General features: G+C 38.8%; 1 protein-coding gene across 1 annotated transcript in view; it reads right to left on the reverse strand.

The window, feature by feature from the left end:
- Nucleotides 1–301: 301 nt before the first annotated feature.
- The window catches only part of LOC104965235 (astrotactin-2-like), a 102,775-nt gene continuing 84,637 nt past the window's right edge, over nt 302–18,439 (reverse strand). The window contains exons 11-13 of the mRNA XM_010794194.1: nt 7,459–7,625; nt 5,757–5,945; nt 302–371 (exon numbers count right to left, since the gene is read on the reverse strand). Of these exons, the coding sequence (XP_010792496.1) occupies nt 302–371; nt 5,757–5,945; nt 7,459–7,625 (426 nt within the window). The remainder of the gene's footprint in view (nt 372–5,756; nt 5,946–7,458; nt 7,626–18,439) is intronic.

Genomic DNA, 18,439 nt, shown 5'->3' on the forward strand with positions numbered 1-18,439 from the left:
CTTAGGAAGAAAGGGCAAACATACCAGCTATGTTAGGCACAGTATTAAGAAGCTTCTCATCAACCTTGAGTTTCTTAACCCTCCACCTCAACGGTCTGGCTCTCTGTCTCGTGGATACTCAGTATGTGGAAATTAAATTGCCTTATAATGTTTGTGGACTCACCCACTACCCAGTAGAAGTGACCGTCTGTGTAGCAATGATATAATTACCTACATTTACCAGGGAACATAGAAATGTGGTTGTGTTTATGCCTGTGAGCCTTGTGGGCTGCCAAAATCACAAATTATTCATGTTGTGGTGTCATCTTAGTTTGGGAGGTGAGCGGTGATGAGGAGTTAGCAGAGAGCGCCTATCAGAAGCAGTTTTGTCCCTTTTCTTACCATGGCTTTTTCCTTTTCGTTGAAAGCTGCTTTGGCATCAGATTGACAATGTTGGCAGCATCAACCTCACAAGCAGGTGAAGCTTCTTTTTCTTCTCCTTCTCAACCATTGCCTCTCATTTGTCACAAACCCCACACTTCAGACAGGCATTCACTACGCTGCACTCTTGCCATGTGACTGTTTGGACAGGATTGATTCCTCAGGGCTCTTTGTTCCATTACATATTAATCCTAAATGACTTCACTCACACTTCGATTTTTATTTTAGAGTTATTATATTTACATATAACAACGTTTTTTTTTCTCATTCTGGGATAATGGCATATCGGCATATTGGCAATTTTATGTTAGAGAGCTCAAGCTGGGGTTTCTCTCCACTCTCTCCGCAGCTTGCCTCATGTCCCTTTGCCAAGTTGTTTGATATGCAAAAGGATTCAAGCAGACTTGCTCTTATCTCCGATCATTTGATGATAGCAAGAACATAATGTGTTTTCTGAGGTGAGACAGAGTGTGAGCAGTGATGTGCAGTAGGGATGATATGTATTATTACTCTTTCTACTGCTGCTGCTTATTAGATGCTGCATCATGCTGCTGTCAGGGTTTGTTTTCTCTCTCTGTTAGGGTCAGGTCAGGATGTATTATTGTTTGGTCTTTTTGAATCAGGTCATCCTTAGTTTTTGTGTCTGTGCCATTTTTGCGTTTATTTGAAAGAGGACAGTGTAGAAATGGATGAGGAAGAAAGGTATGACAGCAGAGGTCCTTAGGCTGGATTTGAACCTGTTGTTGTTTTCATTGTGGTTATATAGTGTAAACTTTAATTACTCAAATATCAAGGCGCTCCAGGTCTCCCTTTGAAATTAAAGTACGGTTGAAAGCATGTGGGTTTTCCAAAGGACCTTTATTTTGGGTACTTTAAAATGTAAAATGTGCCTATGCTATAAGCAATCAGCCTTTTGTATCCGTTCCTCCACTCAATGATTTAAATTGCTACGTACTACTCACTTTATCAGTGTGTCAGTGCACTGTTTGTGTCTGGTTATTTGTCTCTCTCCAGTGAATGATATCATTACTGCTGCCTATCTGCTATTTTCTCTAGTCTCTTGGTTTACAACTCCATTTAGCACATGCCATATGTGTTTACGTTTGTATGGTAATTCATTTGACATTGTTAAAACGTACTGGTGAGGCCATTATCTACAGACAACCATGAGTGGCAATATGTTATTACAGAGCAAAGGATTAAACTGAACAAGGACAATACATACTGTACACATAATGGTACTCTAGGAACAAATCTGTATTTTTTTAGCAAACTGCAAACGGTTGCCTTTAAACGGAAACATTTTAAAATAAATATACAATAGATACATTCTCTGTTGGGTGGACCTCATATCTTTAAACAGGGACATTGCGATCTAATGGAATTGTTGTGAGTCATAACGTTCACATTAACACATGTAACTCCATCACACAAACGCATGCTTGCGTAACATTGCATTATTTTGTAATTTCATAACAGCAATTTGCAAAAATTCATTCCCCTGGTCTGCTTCAAGAGGCAAAGTGAAATTGATTTACAACTTAATGTATGCAATACAGTCATACATCACAGGTAATGTTTCATATTAGGACAAAAACTGTGATGCTGTGACTCAAATCATTCTATTCATCTTAATAATCTACTATTTCACTTCGAACTGCTGATGCAAGGCATTAGGATGTGTGTGAGAAAGAAACGGAGAGGGAGAAAAATAAAGAGAGACAGATAGAGAGTGAGAGAATCGGTAGACCGTGGAGGTGAGAGACTGAAGGGGGGGTGCAGGGCTGCAGGATAAGGCTTGCATCTGCATATCAAAGACTTCATGCCGGGAAATGATGAGAATAAAAACTGTAATATTGCTATAAATATATAGTGTATGTACCTACTGAGTGTGATGTAGGACCATATGGGAGCAAGTCATTCAGAGGACAAAGGAATCGTTCTTTTGACAAAACACAGTGGATTTGATAAGCAGAGTGAGTCCTTTGGAGGGATGACATGCAGTATTACACGTGTTTAATTAGAGGCACGGGGAGTCAAGTATAATACTCCTGTGTGCTTAGCTTGTCTGGGTAGACTTGGAATGATGAATGGCTTGAGACAAGTGTCACTTTCAAAATGTTAAGTGAAATACATTTAATCAAGCCTGTAATATAAAGATGGAAACACACAGGCGATGCATACTAAACACATGGATACTAAACACATGGTATTAAGTTGAATAATGGATTCAGAAAGTAACTTTTCTTACTTCCCGATTTTCTTTCTTTCGCCTACACTGACTGCTGAATAGTAGTTCTGTTTGCACAAATGCTTTTTGCATTTCATTTCAGATGTACTCGGCACCTCCAAGACACATGTGTTATTTTTCCAAAGAGGCACATCAGCGGGGAAGTGCACTTCGCTTGTCGTCGGCATGTAATCAGCGAAGTATGCCTCTAACTGCAGGGAACATGATAAGTTCGACACAGTATCCATCTCGTAATTAGTATGGAAATGTATCTAGCTCCAAGGAACAGGTGCAAATTGCCCAGGTGTAAAAAAATGGGGAAAGTGAACATTTTGTTTGTCATCTGCATTTCACAGAAATCTCACAAGAGACAGAGTGTAAGTGCATCACAAAAAATAATGCAAAGTACTAGCACCAATTTTCATTCTTAGGAAGATAAATAGACACATTACCTGACCAATTTATCAGACAAAGGGGGGAAGTAGAGCTGTGGCAGTGCACTCAAAATCAATGTGTTCAGAGGGTGGAAGTAGTGCACTTCTAATTAGATATTTATTAAGTGCCTTTGACTGCAGTTACATTGAGACAGTAGGAGGGCAAACATTTAAATACACATTTATAAGTCCAATTTTATTAGGAGTCTAACAAATACAAAAAAACAAGTTCTCAAATAAAGCAACATTTTAGCCACAGTAAATGTATTAAGAAAGATCATTTATTCTGCAACATCACATCATTTGGAATATTGGTGATGTACAGAGGCCTCACCAAACAGACCCTACCAAAGTGAAACACTAAATGGAAGAAGTTATAGAACTGAACTGATGTATTACCCTCTGTTTTACTGGCTGATGTATCATTATTATTATTTCTTCTTTGACGGTGACTTTTTAGGCAAGACGTTTTGAAAACCGCAGAAGCCAGAACGTGTCTGTTAATAAACAGTTGAATTAACTGATTTATTTGTGCAGTGTGCCATGCAGTGTATGCACTTTTTCCACCCCTATAAAGATGCTTTGATCTTCGCTTTGATCACTGCTTGTCTTGTGAGTTTCGGGGCTGCCCAGTTGTTTGACGAGTTCAAACCTGTCGTGTGTATACAACCCTCCCGGAGCCCTGGCTTGAGTGCAAATCCCTTCACTGGCCGCAGTTTGATGTAACCCAGTGTGTAGAGCTGGAGTCTGGGGGCAGAAGACCCACTTGGCTCTCTTTTGCTTCAGGGCTAATGGATCAAGACTGTCGGCTTCCCCTGGTTTCAGACACTCACATTGTGCCTTTGTTTTATCTTTCAAACTGTTCCCTGTTTGTTGTATAAAGGAAAGTCCCCAACTGGTTGAGCCTCTTGAACCTTTTGGGAGCGAGAGGCTATTACTCCTTTTTACTTATTAGGCTGTAGAAGTGCCAGTCATGTGTACAAATTCTCTTAAGATGGATTTTAAGCCCCTTTTAGCTAACAGCTTTTTGCTGATCAAAGCAAGTAATCCCCCCTTAAATGCTCAGCTCTTTATGTCAGTCCTAGCTACAAAGTGTCCCACCTTACTGTGTGCAGTTCTTTATTACACACGCTCTATGCTCAGCTAAATGGTTACAGTCTCTAAAATGTATAAAAACAAGTCTGTGCGTCTCATGCAGATATTTTATTCTCTGAGAATGATCAGTGTTTATTAGCCATCTACAAATAAATCAATAGTCCATCTCAAATGTATCTTCAAAGCAAAATGCAGAATTTGTGCAAGTCTCAAGACTTCACATGGCAGACCTTCATATTAATAATAAGTTGAAAGGAAGGTATTTGTTCATGCTTTCTTTTCTGCAGATTACACTGCGAATGGAACTTTGCGGAATTATGTGAAATGACTGTTTCCGAATTATAGTACAATTCTAAAATACATGGATCTCAAAAGGTTTTATCATCAGTAACACACATTTCTAAAAGGAACAACTAAAGCTTGGGTGGATAACATTGGAAAAAACAACAACAAACCACAGGCTACAGCATATTATCAAACTCTCCTCTTAGCAGGTTCCCCTTCGCTACAACCACCTTTATACCAAAATAATTGTGTTGACTTCATTATTGTATATGTACTACTTTGTGCACTCAACATTTACTAATGATAAGTTAAGGAAAACCTTTTTCTCGTGTCTCTATGACGTGTTCTATTTTTCAATGTAAGTTGTTTACAGTGAACCACTTTTTCTTTAGAAATCCTGAATCAAAACAATAACAATACAGAGGACCTTGAAGACCTACAGCAGACACACAATCACACAGTGTTTGGCCAAGCAGAGCTATCGTGACCCATAGGGCAGAACTAATGAAAGGCATTCCATGGGCTCTTGAGAAACTCTGTATGAAAGATATATATAGTGTGTGTGTGTGTGTGTGTGTGTGTGTGTGTGTGTGTGTGTGTGTGTGTGTGTGTGTGTGTGTGTGTGTGTGTGTGTGTGTGTCTGTGTGCAATAAAATACACACAGAAAGTTGTCCGTGCGTGTTTGCCTGTATTTGTGCATAGATAGAGCCTCATCATCTCTCTGTGATTACAGGAGCATTTCACCACAAACAGCATGTGACTTATCAGAGTGAGCCAGGTTTTCAGAGCACTGACAGTTCAGGGAGAGTTGCAATGGGATAAGTCTCAATTCTCTCTCTGTCATCCCCTTCTCACTCTCTCTCTCTCTTACAAACATGCAGTTGTACACACACATCTGTGCAAACACAGATGCGGCACCCCAACGGCAAACCCTGACTACGGATTCTAAGAGCGGCTCCGCTGAGCCCTCAAGCCTTTCTATCTGTCCGAAACGTAAAACTGATAAAAGACGACCATTACTCCTCATGTCTTCAGAGACATAGGAAGATGTAAACATAAAGATGTGAAACAACAAGTCTCAGCGGAGGATCGTCAGTGTAATCTACACTAGTGGAAATAAGAAATATAGCTTTTTTTAGTTGAACAATAAAGCAAAATAATCAGAATTAGATTTAAGTAAAGCTTATAACAATATACACTTTATCAGCCAACAACAGAACTATCTATTACTTCATTCTGAACATGGGCATGCATCAGTGTAGGTGAAGATGTGTGTACTGTGTACTAGTTACCTGAAGGTCATTTGGAATATCTGTCCCAAGTTGACTTGCTGGGTTTTGTTGTTGTATCCATGCAGCATCTCACCAAACAGGGTGTCATTGAAGTGGACATCCTGTCGGGGGCACTTTGGTCCCTCACAGTTGTCTGACAGCAGGAGGCAGGAGCGCCCCTCCCCTGACAGTTTGTACTCCTGAACACACCTGAGGAGGAGGGAAAAGCTGTCTATATCTTGTATAACATGCGATGAATGTGAACATAAATATATTCAAGATAGTACAAATAAAAAATCCATCTCCAAAGGTGCCCTTTCTTTAAAGTGAGTGCACATCAATTGTGCTGATGGCAGTAAGGGAAATGTACATTGCTGCAAATTGTATTTTGTTGCAGGCTTGTTCAACCCTTTGTGTAACTTAGTCTTAAGTTAAAGAACAACTATAAATGCCATTTCACATTGTGGAGTGAGAAAAAAATACATTCTTCATTTTTCTTCATACTTAATAGCTCAATCATTACTGTACTGGGCCCATAATGGCGTAAAACTAAGTGTGTTGTGACCTGGCATGATCACTATTATTATATCTGCATGGTTATCAGTATCTCAAAACTCCTCTTGGATTTTCCTACACTACAGTTTTACTATTAGAAGTATAAATCCCCTCATAAATGACAGAAGTAATGAAATAGAAAATGTGCTGCAGTGGTGCTAACAACATTTCTGCCGTGAAATCCCACTGACAAGCATGGCACAAACAGCTTGATCCATCCTTCTTGGCGTATTACTGGTAGGAGGTAGTGTTGCGATAATGGTGTGAGAAATGATTTCTTGCCACACATTAGGAAAAAAACACAAATTGTGGGGATGCCAGTGTGACACCGCTGTTGATCAGCTTCCTGGGCCATCATTGCCACGGTATAACTGTTTTCAAATTGCAGATCCCTAGGGATTACTATCCCACATGAACCAATTTAGTCCTAGAGAAGTTGCGCAAAAAAGCTTTTCCTAGCCCTCATACAGTGTATCATCACAGTGGAACATGTGTAGGGTGAGGAAGAGGGCGTTTGAACTGTTTGGCTGAATGACGTGCAAAAAATAAGAATGATTCAGCACTCAATTTTTCATCTTGGAAAAATGGATCTTAGAACAGCAAAACTCCCTTGAAACGTTTAAAAGCAAATTATGGCTTTTAATTTGGATTAACTTTCAATTGTCACTAGTATTGTTCTGTTTTAATGTATTTTATTTATGTTTTGCTTTTATTTTACATAACATATTATCACTGTAGATGTTTTATCTTGTTCTGTATTAATTACATTATTTTAATATTGTTGTTATGTTTTCTGTAAAGCACTTTAGGCTGCTTTGTGCATGAAATGTGCTATACAAATAAAGAGAAAAATCCAAGCTTCTCAATTGTAGATTCTAAAAGTATTTGTAAAAGCCATCAGAGTTAACCAGGTAATACTACAGGGTTGACTAATTGACATTGTAAAACATTAATAGGATAAGTTATTATATTAAAAAAATGTTTATATAACATCTTGGGCAAATGTCTTTCATCACATTTGTATTTGCTGATTAAACACCCCCATTTGCATATCTCATTTCCTTCATGTGTTTATTTGCCTGAGGAAGAGTCTGATTGAAATATCACTACAAATAGATTCCATGAGCCGGCAGAAACCTTTCATTTTTTTTTTGTTAGTTATTCTCACCCGCAAAACATGAGCACGTTGCTTGAGCTAGGGTCATCTTCAAGGGGCACGAGCTGCTGGAGACACAGCTGTTCACAGCCTCCGTTGAAGCCATCCGTGCAGTCAATGCCCCTAGAGTAGTCATAGCAACCTGAGCCATCCTTCATTGGCCTCAGCCCCTCAGGACACTGCAGGAAAAGAGAGACAGGGAAAGAAGGAGAGGTGGGGGAGGGAGATGTGGCGAGAGGGTGAGAAGGAAGGCATAAATTAGGGAGAGAGAAGAAGAGAGTAAGGCGCGGAGGTCAGCATGTGCATTTTAATCAGGATGAGGCGGCACCAAGGGTGTAAAGATGGGAGGGATGAGAAATGGAGAGTGGGATATTGAGAAATTCATAGAAACATTTATGAAAGATGGCAATTATCTTATTTAATGATACAGCAAACGTTGAGGTCTTTATGTGATTAAATATAAGAAAAGCTGGAAACTGGCAGCTTGGAATCGTCCTTACAGCTTGTCTCACTACTTGAGGTCTTTGTTTGCTTATTTCATGTCAGACACAAACTCCACATGTGTTTGTCTCTCCTGGTGAGACTCCACACTGACAGGTGGAAAAGAGTGGCAGGGGCATGTTTATCAGAGGAGACATGAGTTGTCGACGCCTTCCCCAGGCCAACATGGTGAGTAAGCAATGAAAAGGAAATCAGTGTGTGGGGATTTGTCCCTATTACAATGGAGAGAAGAATGGTATCAATTCATTTGAAATGTGTTATAGAAGGAGAATAGTTATATATTATAAACATGGGCTTGCATTTGCATGCAGAGAACCTCAAATGAGGTATCAGTATCAATGAAGATCAGGCATATATTTACTGATATCACATTTAATTACTGTTTTCAGCTGCACTTCATCATTCAGTTTTAATGATTTTCAGCTTGACATTGACACCCAGCAACTCCACGCATAACACATCGCATTTACCTGAGCTGGAGAGAAATCTGAAGGGAAACAGTACGTCCAAAGTTTATATATCCTAAGTTTATGCTGCTAATTGATCGTGCAGCACTACTTTTGAGTTGTTTTTTTTTCTTGTTAATTATACTTAAACCGGCAAAATAAATACTAATTAAGCATGAATGCAAAAACAGCAGAATCATTCTATAACAAAGCTGAACTCTATTAAAATTATAATTGTGCTTGGAATTAATAACTTGTAGACTTAATAGCCTACTGTTCAGGATTATCCATATCGGATGTTAAAAAAAAAATAGATTGTTTCCCAAACAAAACAAGGAAGTTATACTTGACAAACTTTTCTGCTGGCACAGCTTTTGTTATAGAGGCATGCAAAAAGCAGTTATGGTAATATTTATTTAATATCCTCTTAAGGTGTTAGCATATGCTTTAGTGTCTTAAAGAATTAAACATGAACTGTTGTGGTAGAGACAGCAGACTCAACCTGTACAGATATGATACATTATATTTTATTGATATTGAAAAGAGCGATAGTTTCACTCAACGCTTCACCATACTAATTTAAAGATTATATTGTATGTTCGTGACAGTGTCATATTATAGGTACTTTATAGGCCTTTTAAGTACTACCGTCAAAGGTTCTCTAAAGACACGGAATAATCTGTAAACTCTTACATCTCTTAATGCATGAGAATCTTCAGACTGTTAGCGAAATATTCACTACAAAGCCTCATCAGAATTCCCACACCGAGAACAGCGGTTGTTCACATTATTACACTGATGAGATATTATGTTTCATTGCCTCTCAAAACATCGCTCTGATGTGTTATTTCTGATTTTGCCAGTTCATCCCAATAGAGGCTCGAATGTGAAACAATTATATCTGGAAGATGTGTTGATGGTGCATTAGTGTCTTAAAAGAAGGGTGCAGAGAAGCAAAATTCCACATCCAGGCGTTTTTGAAGTAGATTTCTCGCCTTGAAATAGCGTCTGGATTCACAGATTGGTAACATGCCAACACTGTGTCTGTCATGTTTTATGTTGTATCCTAATGAGGGAGACATTAGATTTCGGAAAACAGATCTTCTACGAGAGTGATATCACATTTATTTTGATGGGTTTTCTGGCACTGGAATCCAGCAATCAATTTACACCTTCAGACAGCCATATGCTGAACATGTGTCATTTTTAATAACCAACACATCACTTTTCCCAGAGCGGCAAGTGCTGCTGTAATTCCTGTTTTGTGATGTGTTTATGTGATGGTTTTCTGGATTCAAAATGTAAGATACTCTTAAATTACATGGCAGTTTGCAGAACAGTGTTCACCACTTTCACTGACGGCCGCTGTGACTCATCTGCGAGTTTGTGTGCTATTTGTTTTCTGCGTGGGATTGATTGTGGGTGTGTGAGGCATGATGACACAAAAATGATAGGTGTTTGTGTATTTCAGCTATTTGCAAAAAAAATAAAGTAGGCCTGCCATTGCCCAAGGTTAACAAGTGTGCTGCATTTGAAATGTTCTGAGCTACTGTGCTATTCTGTGAGCAGAAATATCAATCAGGAAACACAAAAATAGGTTTTGAGACTGACTGACACTGATAAGAGAGTCTTATACCCTGAGGTAGCTCTTGCAGCTCTTCAGGGTATAAGGTTCAACGGGTAAGGGGGGACATTATAGGGAGGGGGTGTATGTCATTGATAGTTCAGTAACATCTTTGTATGTGAACATTTAAGCCTTCTGGGCAGAGGTATTGGACATCTCACTTTTATCTCCCACAGTGGTATAGATTTATAGTGTACACAAACCCTAAATAAGACACCCAATCTGTTGTAGGCTTTACATTTACAGATTGTCAATACATATGCAGTACATGTCACCATAGCCCCAAGCTTTTATGAGGTAACTTAAGGTCAGTGATTAACAGTTTAATCAGTTGTTGTCACATGTCATAAACACCACTGAAATATAGTTGGACCTCCACTCTAATAACTAATGTTAACCTCTTTTACCCCCACTGTGCCAGAGAACATTTAATAAGATGTGGCGATTATGTCTTCCTACCCTCCAGCATTGTTGTGACAGTCCAGACTGGACACAATTCAAATAATTTTCATACATTATAACTAACTGACGGATCAAAAATGTTCCTGAGACCAGTAGTAAACAAGATTTCCCAGGTAAGAAACCATGGGTCACAAAAGCAATTAAAGGCTCATATGGTGGGTTTTAATAACAGTTATGTAATGCAGTACAGGGAAATTAAGTCAGAAATGAGAGGAGGCAAATGAGATACAAAAGAGGATTGGGCAAGAGCTTTCCAATTTGAAATATATTAAAAGAACATGAATTTTATTACTGAGGCCAGGACAAGAGAAATAGGGATGTCAGCCTGAATGTCAGTTCTAGTAAACAGCTAGCTGTTTCACTTAACACTTTAAAGCTGCAGGAGTTAAGTGGGAATACATTTTTTGTAGTGTTTTAAACACTGGGAAAACACTTTTCTGCCTGATTCATTGTAGGAAGAGCTCTAGGCTTGATAACATCTGTTTCTGGGTGCTTGGAACGTGTAGAGAATGATTCCCCATTGTTTTTCCCATTGTTTTTTTTGTAAAATCTCATGAGCAACAACATATCAAACTGGAAAGCCTAACATTGCTAAATGTGAAACCTCCAAAGTCTTGAATCATGAATGCCCTCAGAGCAGCAGCTGCTCTCCAGTTATCAAGGCCTTTACAAAAAATCTCAAGCATGCAGACAGGGGACAAACTGGAGAGATAACAGGTGAGCTGAGGATTATGCGTTTTGACATTTGGAAGACCTTCACTTACACTCATGTCAGGCCTGAACGTACAGTATAGGCTTATATTTATTTTTCCAACCATATTTTTCTCTCTATTTTATAGACTAAAATTACAAAAGCAGTTATTGGATATATCCTGATTCAGTTGTTAGCTTAGTCAAATGAGGGGTGACAGTTATTGGACTGGTTAATGTTATCAAAAGCTATTGCCCAAAAGCTATTTGATGATCCACACGGTGATATGCAATCCACCAGTAGTGACTAAAAGTAATTAAGGGGTTATTTTCCTTTAATTATGATAATTATCTCTCTCAGAACTGCTACATTATGCTATCATTTCCAGATCGCTATCTAATGAGATTGAATGATGGCTGATGGTTTTCACACAAAGGCTACACATGAATCCTGAAACAAGGTTACATCAGCTCTTTCTAGGCAGTAGAAAACGCATTTTAAACAATACAAAACAACATACAGTATGTGCTATAAACGTTGTATTGTACATTGTTCACATGTGTGAAATTGATAAAATCCCATGTGTTAGAAACATTTAATGGAAAAGCTCTCTCGTCTCAAATCCATTGATTGTATTGCATGAAAGTGATGCTAACTTCCTCACCAGAACGGAATTGGAGCCATTCATCACACTGAGCAGAGAGCAGTGGGAATAGCTGCCTGTAATTCAGAATTGTCATGCATCACTCTACGGTTGACTGAAAAGGACTTAAGGTTAGCCATTAGCGCTGGCCGCTAGCTACTTGCTCTTTCTGCTCCAACCACTCTCCAGACAAAAGGGCTTGGGGCGGTGGAGTATTTGAATTCCAGATACATTCTTTCAGTCAGACCTTGGATACTGATGCAAAGGCAGAGAGATCCTTTAGACACTTTTGAACAACACGGAAACAACTTTATTGACTTATAAGTTGTTACTATAATTACTTGAGAATACATTAAAATGTAATTATATTCTGGCAGTATAGTAATGACTCATTATTGAATATGTTAAATAGAAGAGGCATTAGAAGTGTGGCTGTGTGTGTATTTATGTACACATTTGAAAAATAAATATAATATATTAAAGTATAAGGATAAATGTGATGGTTTAGATGTTTACATTTGATCTTCTCTCTCTTTTACACCTGTGTGTCTGCTTTACATATACCATTAAGGGTTGAATGTGTATGAAATCTCTGGGGGGCAAAATATAAATTAGATTTTGATGACACCATTAAGTAGTGGAGCGGTGGTATTTAACTTCTGTATATGGGATTTAAATGATAAGGCATGTTTGAAGACATTGAAGAAAAATGAAATAAAGTAAGTATGCATGAAATATGACTGCACATGTATCTTCTTGCACATTAAATACTGCACATATATCACATAAATGGCAGTTCACACATTCTGAATGAATGCTATTAATTGTCCTAATTACCATTACCATCATCAGCCTTAATCAGGAAATGAGCATAATCTATTGAGGACTCTCTCTCTTAATGATCTTGTCAACATTAAGATGCCAGATGTTCATACTTAGTGGCCAGAACACATTTGGAAGAGATAGTGAAGGAAGTGTGACAGTGATCAAGGACATTTTAACTGTACTGCCCAATGCAGCCTTTTGGATAAAACAGGACATTCAAATGCTGTAAACCACAATCAATAGAGATACTATTTAAGGGATGACAATATGGATACTAGGTAAAACATATGAAGATGTGCCGAAAATATTTTAGAAATACAATACACATACAGAACTACATCTAAACGAGGAGCTCTGAATCACAATGACGCATGTGGAGGAAAATCAAATACTCTAAAAGCATATTTGACAGCTTCATCTAGTTTAGAGGTGGCAGAGATGCATGCCCTGCAGCACTGCTGATCAAATGGGTTAAATTAAGAACAACAGTTTTATTGCTGCAAGAGCAACAGAAACTTGCGAGGGTGCATTGCAGTCCCCCGGTGAGAAGAAGTCTCATCCCAGCTGTTCTTCATGTGAATTCATACTTAATCTTCAGTGAGGACGACACACACTTATCTGTCAGCTTTTCGGAATGAAGGCAAGAAATAGACTTTGCTATTTAAAATAGATTTAGCTGGTCTTATTTGCATTTGATCCGCTTATTTCTTTGTGTGTGAATGGTTTACATTACGCAGGCTGGATATACATAAAAACAATCTGACTTGTTCTATTTTACACTTCACTGTCTAACAGGATGATTTCATCTTGAGAGCTGATATTCACACGTATGCAAAGAGAAAATCGGCATTTTTGTGCTCAGTTAATCAGGTTGAGTCCATTCCTCACTATGGGGACCGACTGTATTTAAAGGACATGTTGTCTCTATTGCTCTTCCACCTCTCTTTAGTGGTGTCAACACAACAGATGACTATGAGAGTGAAGGATAGCTTTGTGGCAACTCCATCAGACTCCGCTGCTCTCAGCTCAGTTTAATCGCCAAAGGCATTTAAGAGCTGCTGTTATTTGCTTTCTTTGTTGATGAAGACAACAGTGACATCAGTCTGTTAATGCTGGCTTATGTTGGTTTTTTCCAGGAAAGCAAATGAAGAGTACACAACCACTAGTTTAAGTGTTGTCAAAGACAAAACGGTAACATATTGATTAAAAGAGGAGGCTTTAAATTAATCATTTAATTCACAACACCTATAAGTGTCGATATATAATTTCACTAAATTAGCTTCTGGCAGAAGAGATACAGAGATAAAGAGGAAGGGGGAGAAATAAAAATGCACCGCCTTGGATATTTCACTGAAGGTTATTACAACAATGGTAGCAATATACAAGCATTTACTGCAACAGGAGAGCAATAACTATTTTCTGCTCCTCTTGATATTTCAATTTTGCCACAAAGAAAAACAGATCTTATCTGTATTTCATGTCAAAAACGGGTCTAGAAATGCCTCCTGAATTATTAAAGCGAGAGGAAATTGAAATACTAATCTTGTTGGGTATCTAACCTGTTACCTGGGAATAAAGCCAATTTGATTTAATGTTCCCTCTTAAGCCTGGGTTTGCAAAAAGGTGCTAGGAGCATTAACCTGTGGGGGGGACTGCAGGGTGGCCGTTACATTCATGAAACCAGCCTTGGTGAGGATGGCGATATTGGCTGTAAATGCCTTTTAGCACAGTGAAGAGCGACGGCCATTAGCTGGCTACACACATGACTCACATGCACTCACATGCATAAAGGAAGGAACAGCTACGTATACTAAGCATGGAGAAGAGTGGATTACGACTCACACAGAAGAAACATGACAACCTTTCAGGTAGATATTACACCCATGTACTGTTAACATAGCAAATGTCTGTTTCTGCTATATGTATGCTCTTAATATCAAATTGAGAACCTTTAAGTGCTATCATGCTATATTTGAATATATAGTCTGTGAAGTTTTTTTTTATTTAGCCATGCCTCATTTTGCTCTATTTGCTCTTTTCCAGCCCTGTCTTCACAAGGGCTGATTCTGTGGCAAATGAGCTGCAGCTGACCACGCCCCCCTGCAAAGGAGGGGGGCGAGGCACAAGCGTCTGTTACCATGCTTACCATGCTGTTACCATGCCACAGCAACCTCTCATTCCCCTGATAGGGGGAGAGTTGCCCATATAGGCGCAGCACCTGACGTCAGAGAATTTTCAAATCTGGATCAGTCTGTATCAGATCCGTTGCAGCCCCGTTTTTAGAGATTTGGGTATGGAGGAAAATAGAGAGGGTTGTGTTTTCTGACAGTTCCCTGGAACACCGGGGACACATATTCATGTATAAAAGACGTACAAAAGTGCATTTTGCATGATAGGTCCCCTTTAAGCAAAAGCTTCAGTTGTTCATTGATGTTGATAAAACTGTATTTTCACCCATGCCATCTTTGATAACTAGTGACTGTTTACATTAGCTTATATCACAGTTATTTGCTGAGCTTTAGTTTAACTATAATGCTGCAAATATTTGTTTATACTTCCCTCTTAAGGCCTCTTATTGAAATGTTTTCCATTATACACAGATCCTTACCCCCACCCTTGGCTACAGCAGCGTTATGTGCATCTCAGTGGAACACTAAATGACACACTTGATCCAGTATTTAACCAACATGGTGGGAGGAGGAGAGAATTATTACAATTTGCTTTAAACCATAAAGCGTTGAATTTCAATGGTAATGAGGCAAACTGAGCAGTGCGGTGCAGCGGTGCGGGGGGGAGTCATGATGCTCAGTGTCAGGAACACAGCACTGTGGGGAGATACAGGGTGGGGTAGGTAGAGTGTTTATAGTGCGTGAAGGTTTGCACAAAACTTTTATTTGGGCGGAGTTGCCATTCCGTCCTCCCTGCTGACTCTTTATGCAAACCGGAGGCAACCAAGCAGAAATCTGGCTCCACACTGACAACTCATCATTTAATTCCTGACTTTTGGAGTGTGCCACACATTGTAATAATGTCTCACATACTGGGACACTATAAAAGCGCCTTAAAATGAGATTGAAGAAAATAGTATCTGTCTTCTCTAAACTGCTATAAACTAATGGAGTTTGACGGGCCAAATTTAAACCTTCAGATGATGGTGGAAGTAAAACAAATACATCTATGCCAACTCCGCATCTGAAACAACTTAAACAGTGATGTCCCAAAAGGCACATCAACTGATGAAAGATACGCTACTAATATCCTACCATCTCTCAGCCTCTGAGTACGTCCATTAGGAAGACATACACTGTAGCCGGATACAATAATATGCCATAAAGACAAACATTCCAGTATTTCTTTAAAGAAGAGAAATCACAGTATGCTGCCGCTGTCAAACTTACACTTTAAAATGGGCAAGCTACCAAGAAAAGCCATATTTACAACATTTTGAAATTCACCAAGCAGCCCCAGGAGAGTTCAGAGAGCATCAGCAATACCCCTTTCTCTCACAAACACAGCGGATAACACGGTACATTGATCACAGGTTCAACGAGAATTTGACCATTCATTCCACACCACTGGGTGAATGCTAGATTGTTCCTGCCGGCACAATCCTCATGTGCTAAATGAAGTTCCCCACACTGCTATGCTACTGGGTTGAAACCTAATTAAATATAATTAAATTCAAGTTCAAGTACTGTTTTGATCAAGAGAGAGTCATGGAAGATTTACTGCAGTGTCCTACCTTTGCTAAGCTTGTGTCTAGTTTCTGTTTGCTTAAAGGGATAGGTTGGATGTTTTGAAATTAGGTTGTTTGAGGTAATTTTTCATAATCAGTGTATAACTTAGAGAAGATAATGGCTGGCAAACCTTTCCAGTTTTAAGTAGCAGACAGGAATATTTGCATTGCAATAAATGTATAGCTGTGGGAGGGGCCAGCAGCAAGACAAATAACGTATTAGCCAACCAAAGTACAATCAATTTATAAAAATCAGAACCAGTTTGTGTATATCATCTACTAACACTATTTAAACATACATTATACATTGAGGATTCAAGCAAGACAATCGGAATTGCTGTCTTTATTTTGGATCTTATTAGTCTATGTTCAATTATGTTTGTCAGTACTTTTATACTTTATTTGGTTTCTTTTTCTTTTTAAATATTAATTTCTTAGTGTTACGTGCAAATTAAATTAAGGATTTTCTATATGGATAATTATAATATTCCCTTCTTGCTTAAGACGACTATTCAGAACCATTTGCACTGAGACATTTCAAGAAGCAATTATCCATTTCACAGAGTTGAAAGAGGTGCCTGTGATCATGGAAACAGCAGTGTTGGCTCTGATGTGAACAGCAACACGATGCTTAGTCCTATCCAGCACATTGCCGGTGTAATGTCTGATTTGACCAACTGATGTTTGATGAGGCAAGAGATGAAAAGGAAGAGTGCAATTACAAAAACATTGCCTGACTGAAATTGCTAACCTGCCTTAACAACAGCTGTTGTTATAAAATGAGGTTAGAGAGCACAATAATAAACCAGCTGTCATCTTCTCTGGCTTCCAGGCAGAACATGGAATAAGCAATGTCTCCAAAACTTCCGCACTGCCTGAGACTAAAATGTAATTCATTGCTAATGTATTTCAACTGTCTTTAGAGCAGCAGACAGCCTTGAGGGACTGCCTGTGATAATGGATTTTAAACCCTGCGTGTGGCGTGTCACTGCTCTGTATTAGCACCCACTCTGACAGGGGTGGTTAAAATAACACAAACCCAAAAGAGCCAGAAAAGGAAAATAATACCACTGCGTCTGTGATCCTTGGAGTTCATCTTTGAAGTCTAGGCTTTGTCAATATTTGTGTCTGGGTATTAATCAGCCACACACAGAGGAGTGATACTGTTCGGAACCATTTTATACTTTCTAAAAGTGGGAGCTGTGGTTAAATATTTCCATAGTTATTTTGCTTTTTCTTTATTCAAGGTTGTAATTCCTGACAGTCTTTTGCCTTGGTTCAGCCACAGCAAATGATCAAAGCTGAGAAAAAACAGTGTGTGTGTTTTCCATGAGTTCATGGGTGTGTGTGAAAACTGTTAATCAAATGTGTCACAATACGTCCAGCGGCTTGACGTGCTAGAATATGAATTTTGTACACACTCTCTCTCTCCATGTCTACTTATTTTCACCTGTGGGTCTTATAAGGATTCATCTTAGCTGCATATATTATTGACCAGTTTCATTTTAGTATGCAGCTCATAGAGGATGAAAATGCTCCTACACTTCCACTGTGAAATTACATTAAACACGGACCAATAGGGATTTCTCTGTAATTATCCGATAAAAATCAAATATTCCTACATTTAATTTTCCAAAATTGGTTTGAAAAATAAAAAAATCAATTTATATATGTGATGATTTCCTGGTAGAATAAACTAATGCTATGCAGAATGAAAAAGGCTATCCATGTTACAGGTGCTTTTGTGACACAGAGGAAGAACACCAAACAACGACAGCAGAGTTGTTATCTTATTTAAAGACCCAGATACACCGGCCGGACCCCCGGAAGCGGACAAAGGGATAACACTGATTGGCTGTTCAGCTAGCGAATCAGTGCATGAGAAGCTTAACGGAAGTGAGGGAACAAATGATTTAACACAAGCGTGAGTCCAAGGGCTGCTAGCTCCAGTACCTCCTGTTCGTCCTGCTCATGTTCGTTCATGTTTTCAATGGATGTGTGTGTGTGTGTGTGTGTGTGGTTGTGCGTGTGTGTGTCTGTGTGTGTGCTTGTAAAATACACACAC

Source organism: Notothenia coriiceps, unplaced genomic scaffold, assembly GCF_000735185.1.
Source record: "Notothenia coriiceps isolate Sejong01 unplaced genomic scaffold, NC01 NC01_scaffold00037244, whole genome shotgun sequence".
NCBI lineage: Eukaryota > Metazoa > Chordata > Actinopteri > Perciformes > Nototheniidae > Notothenia > Notothenia coriiceps.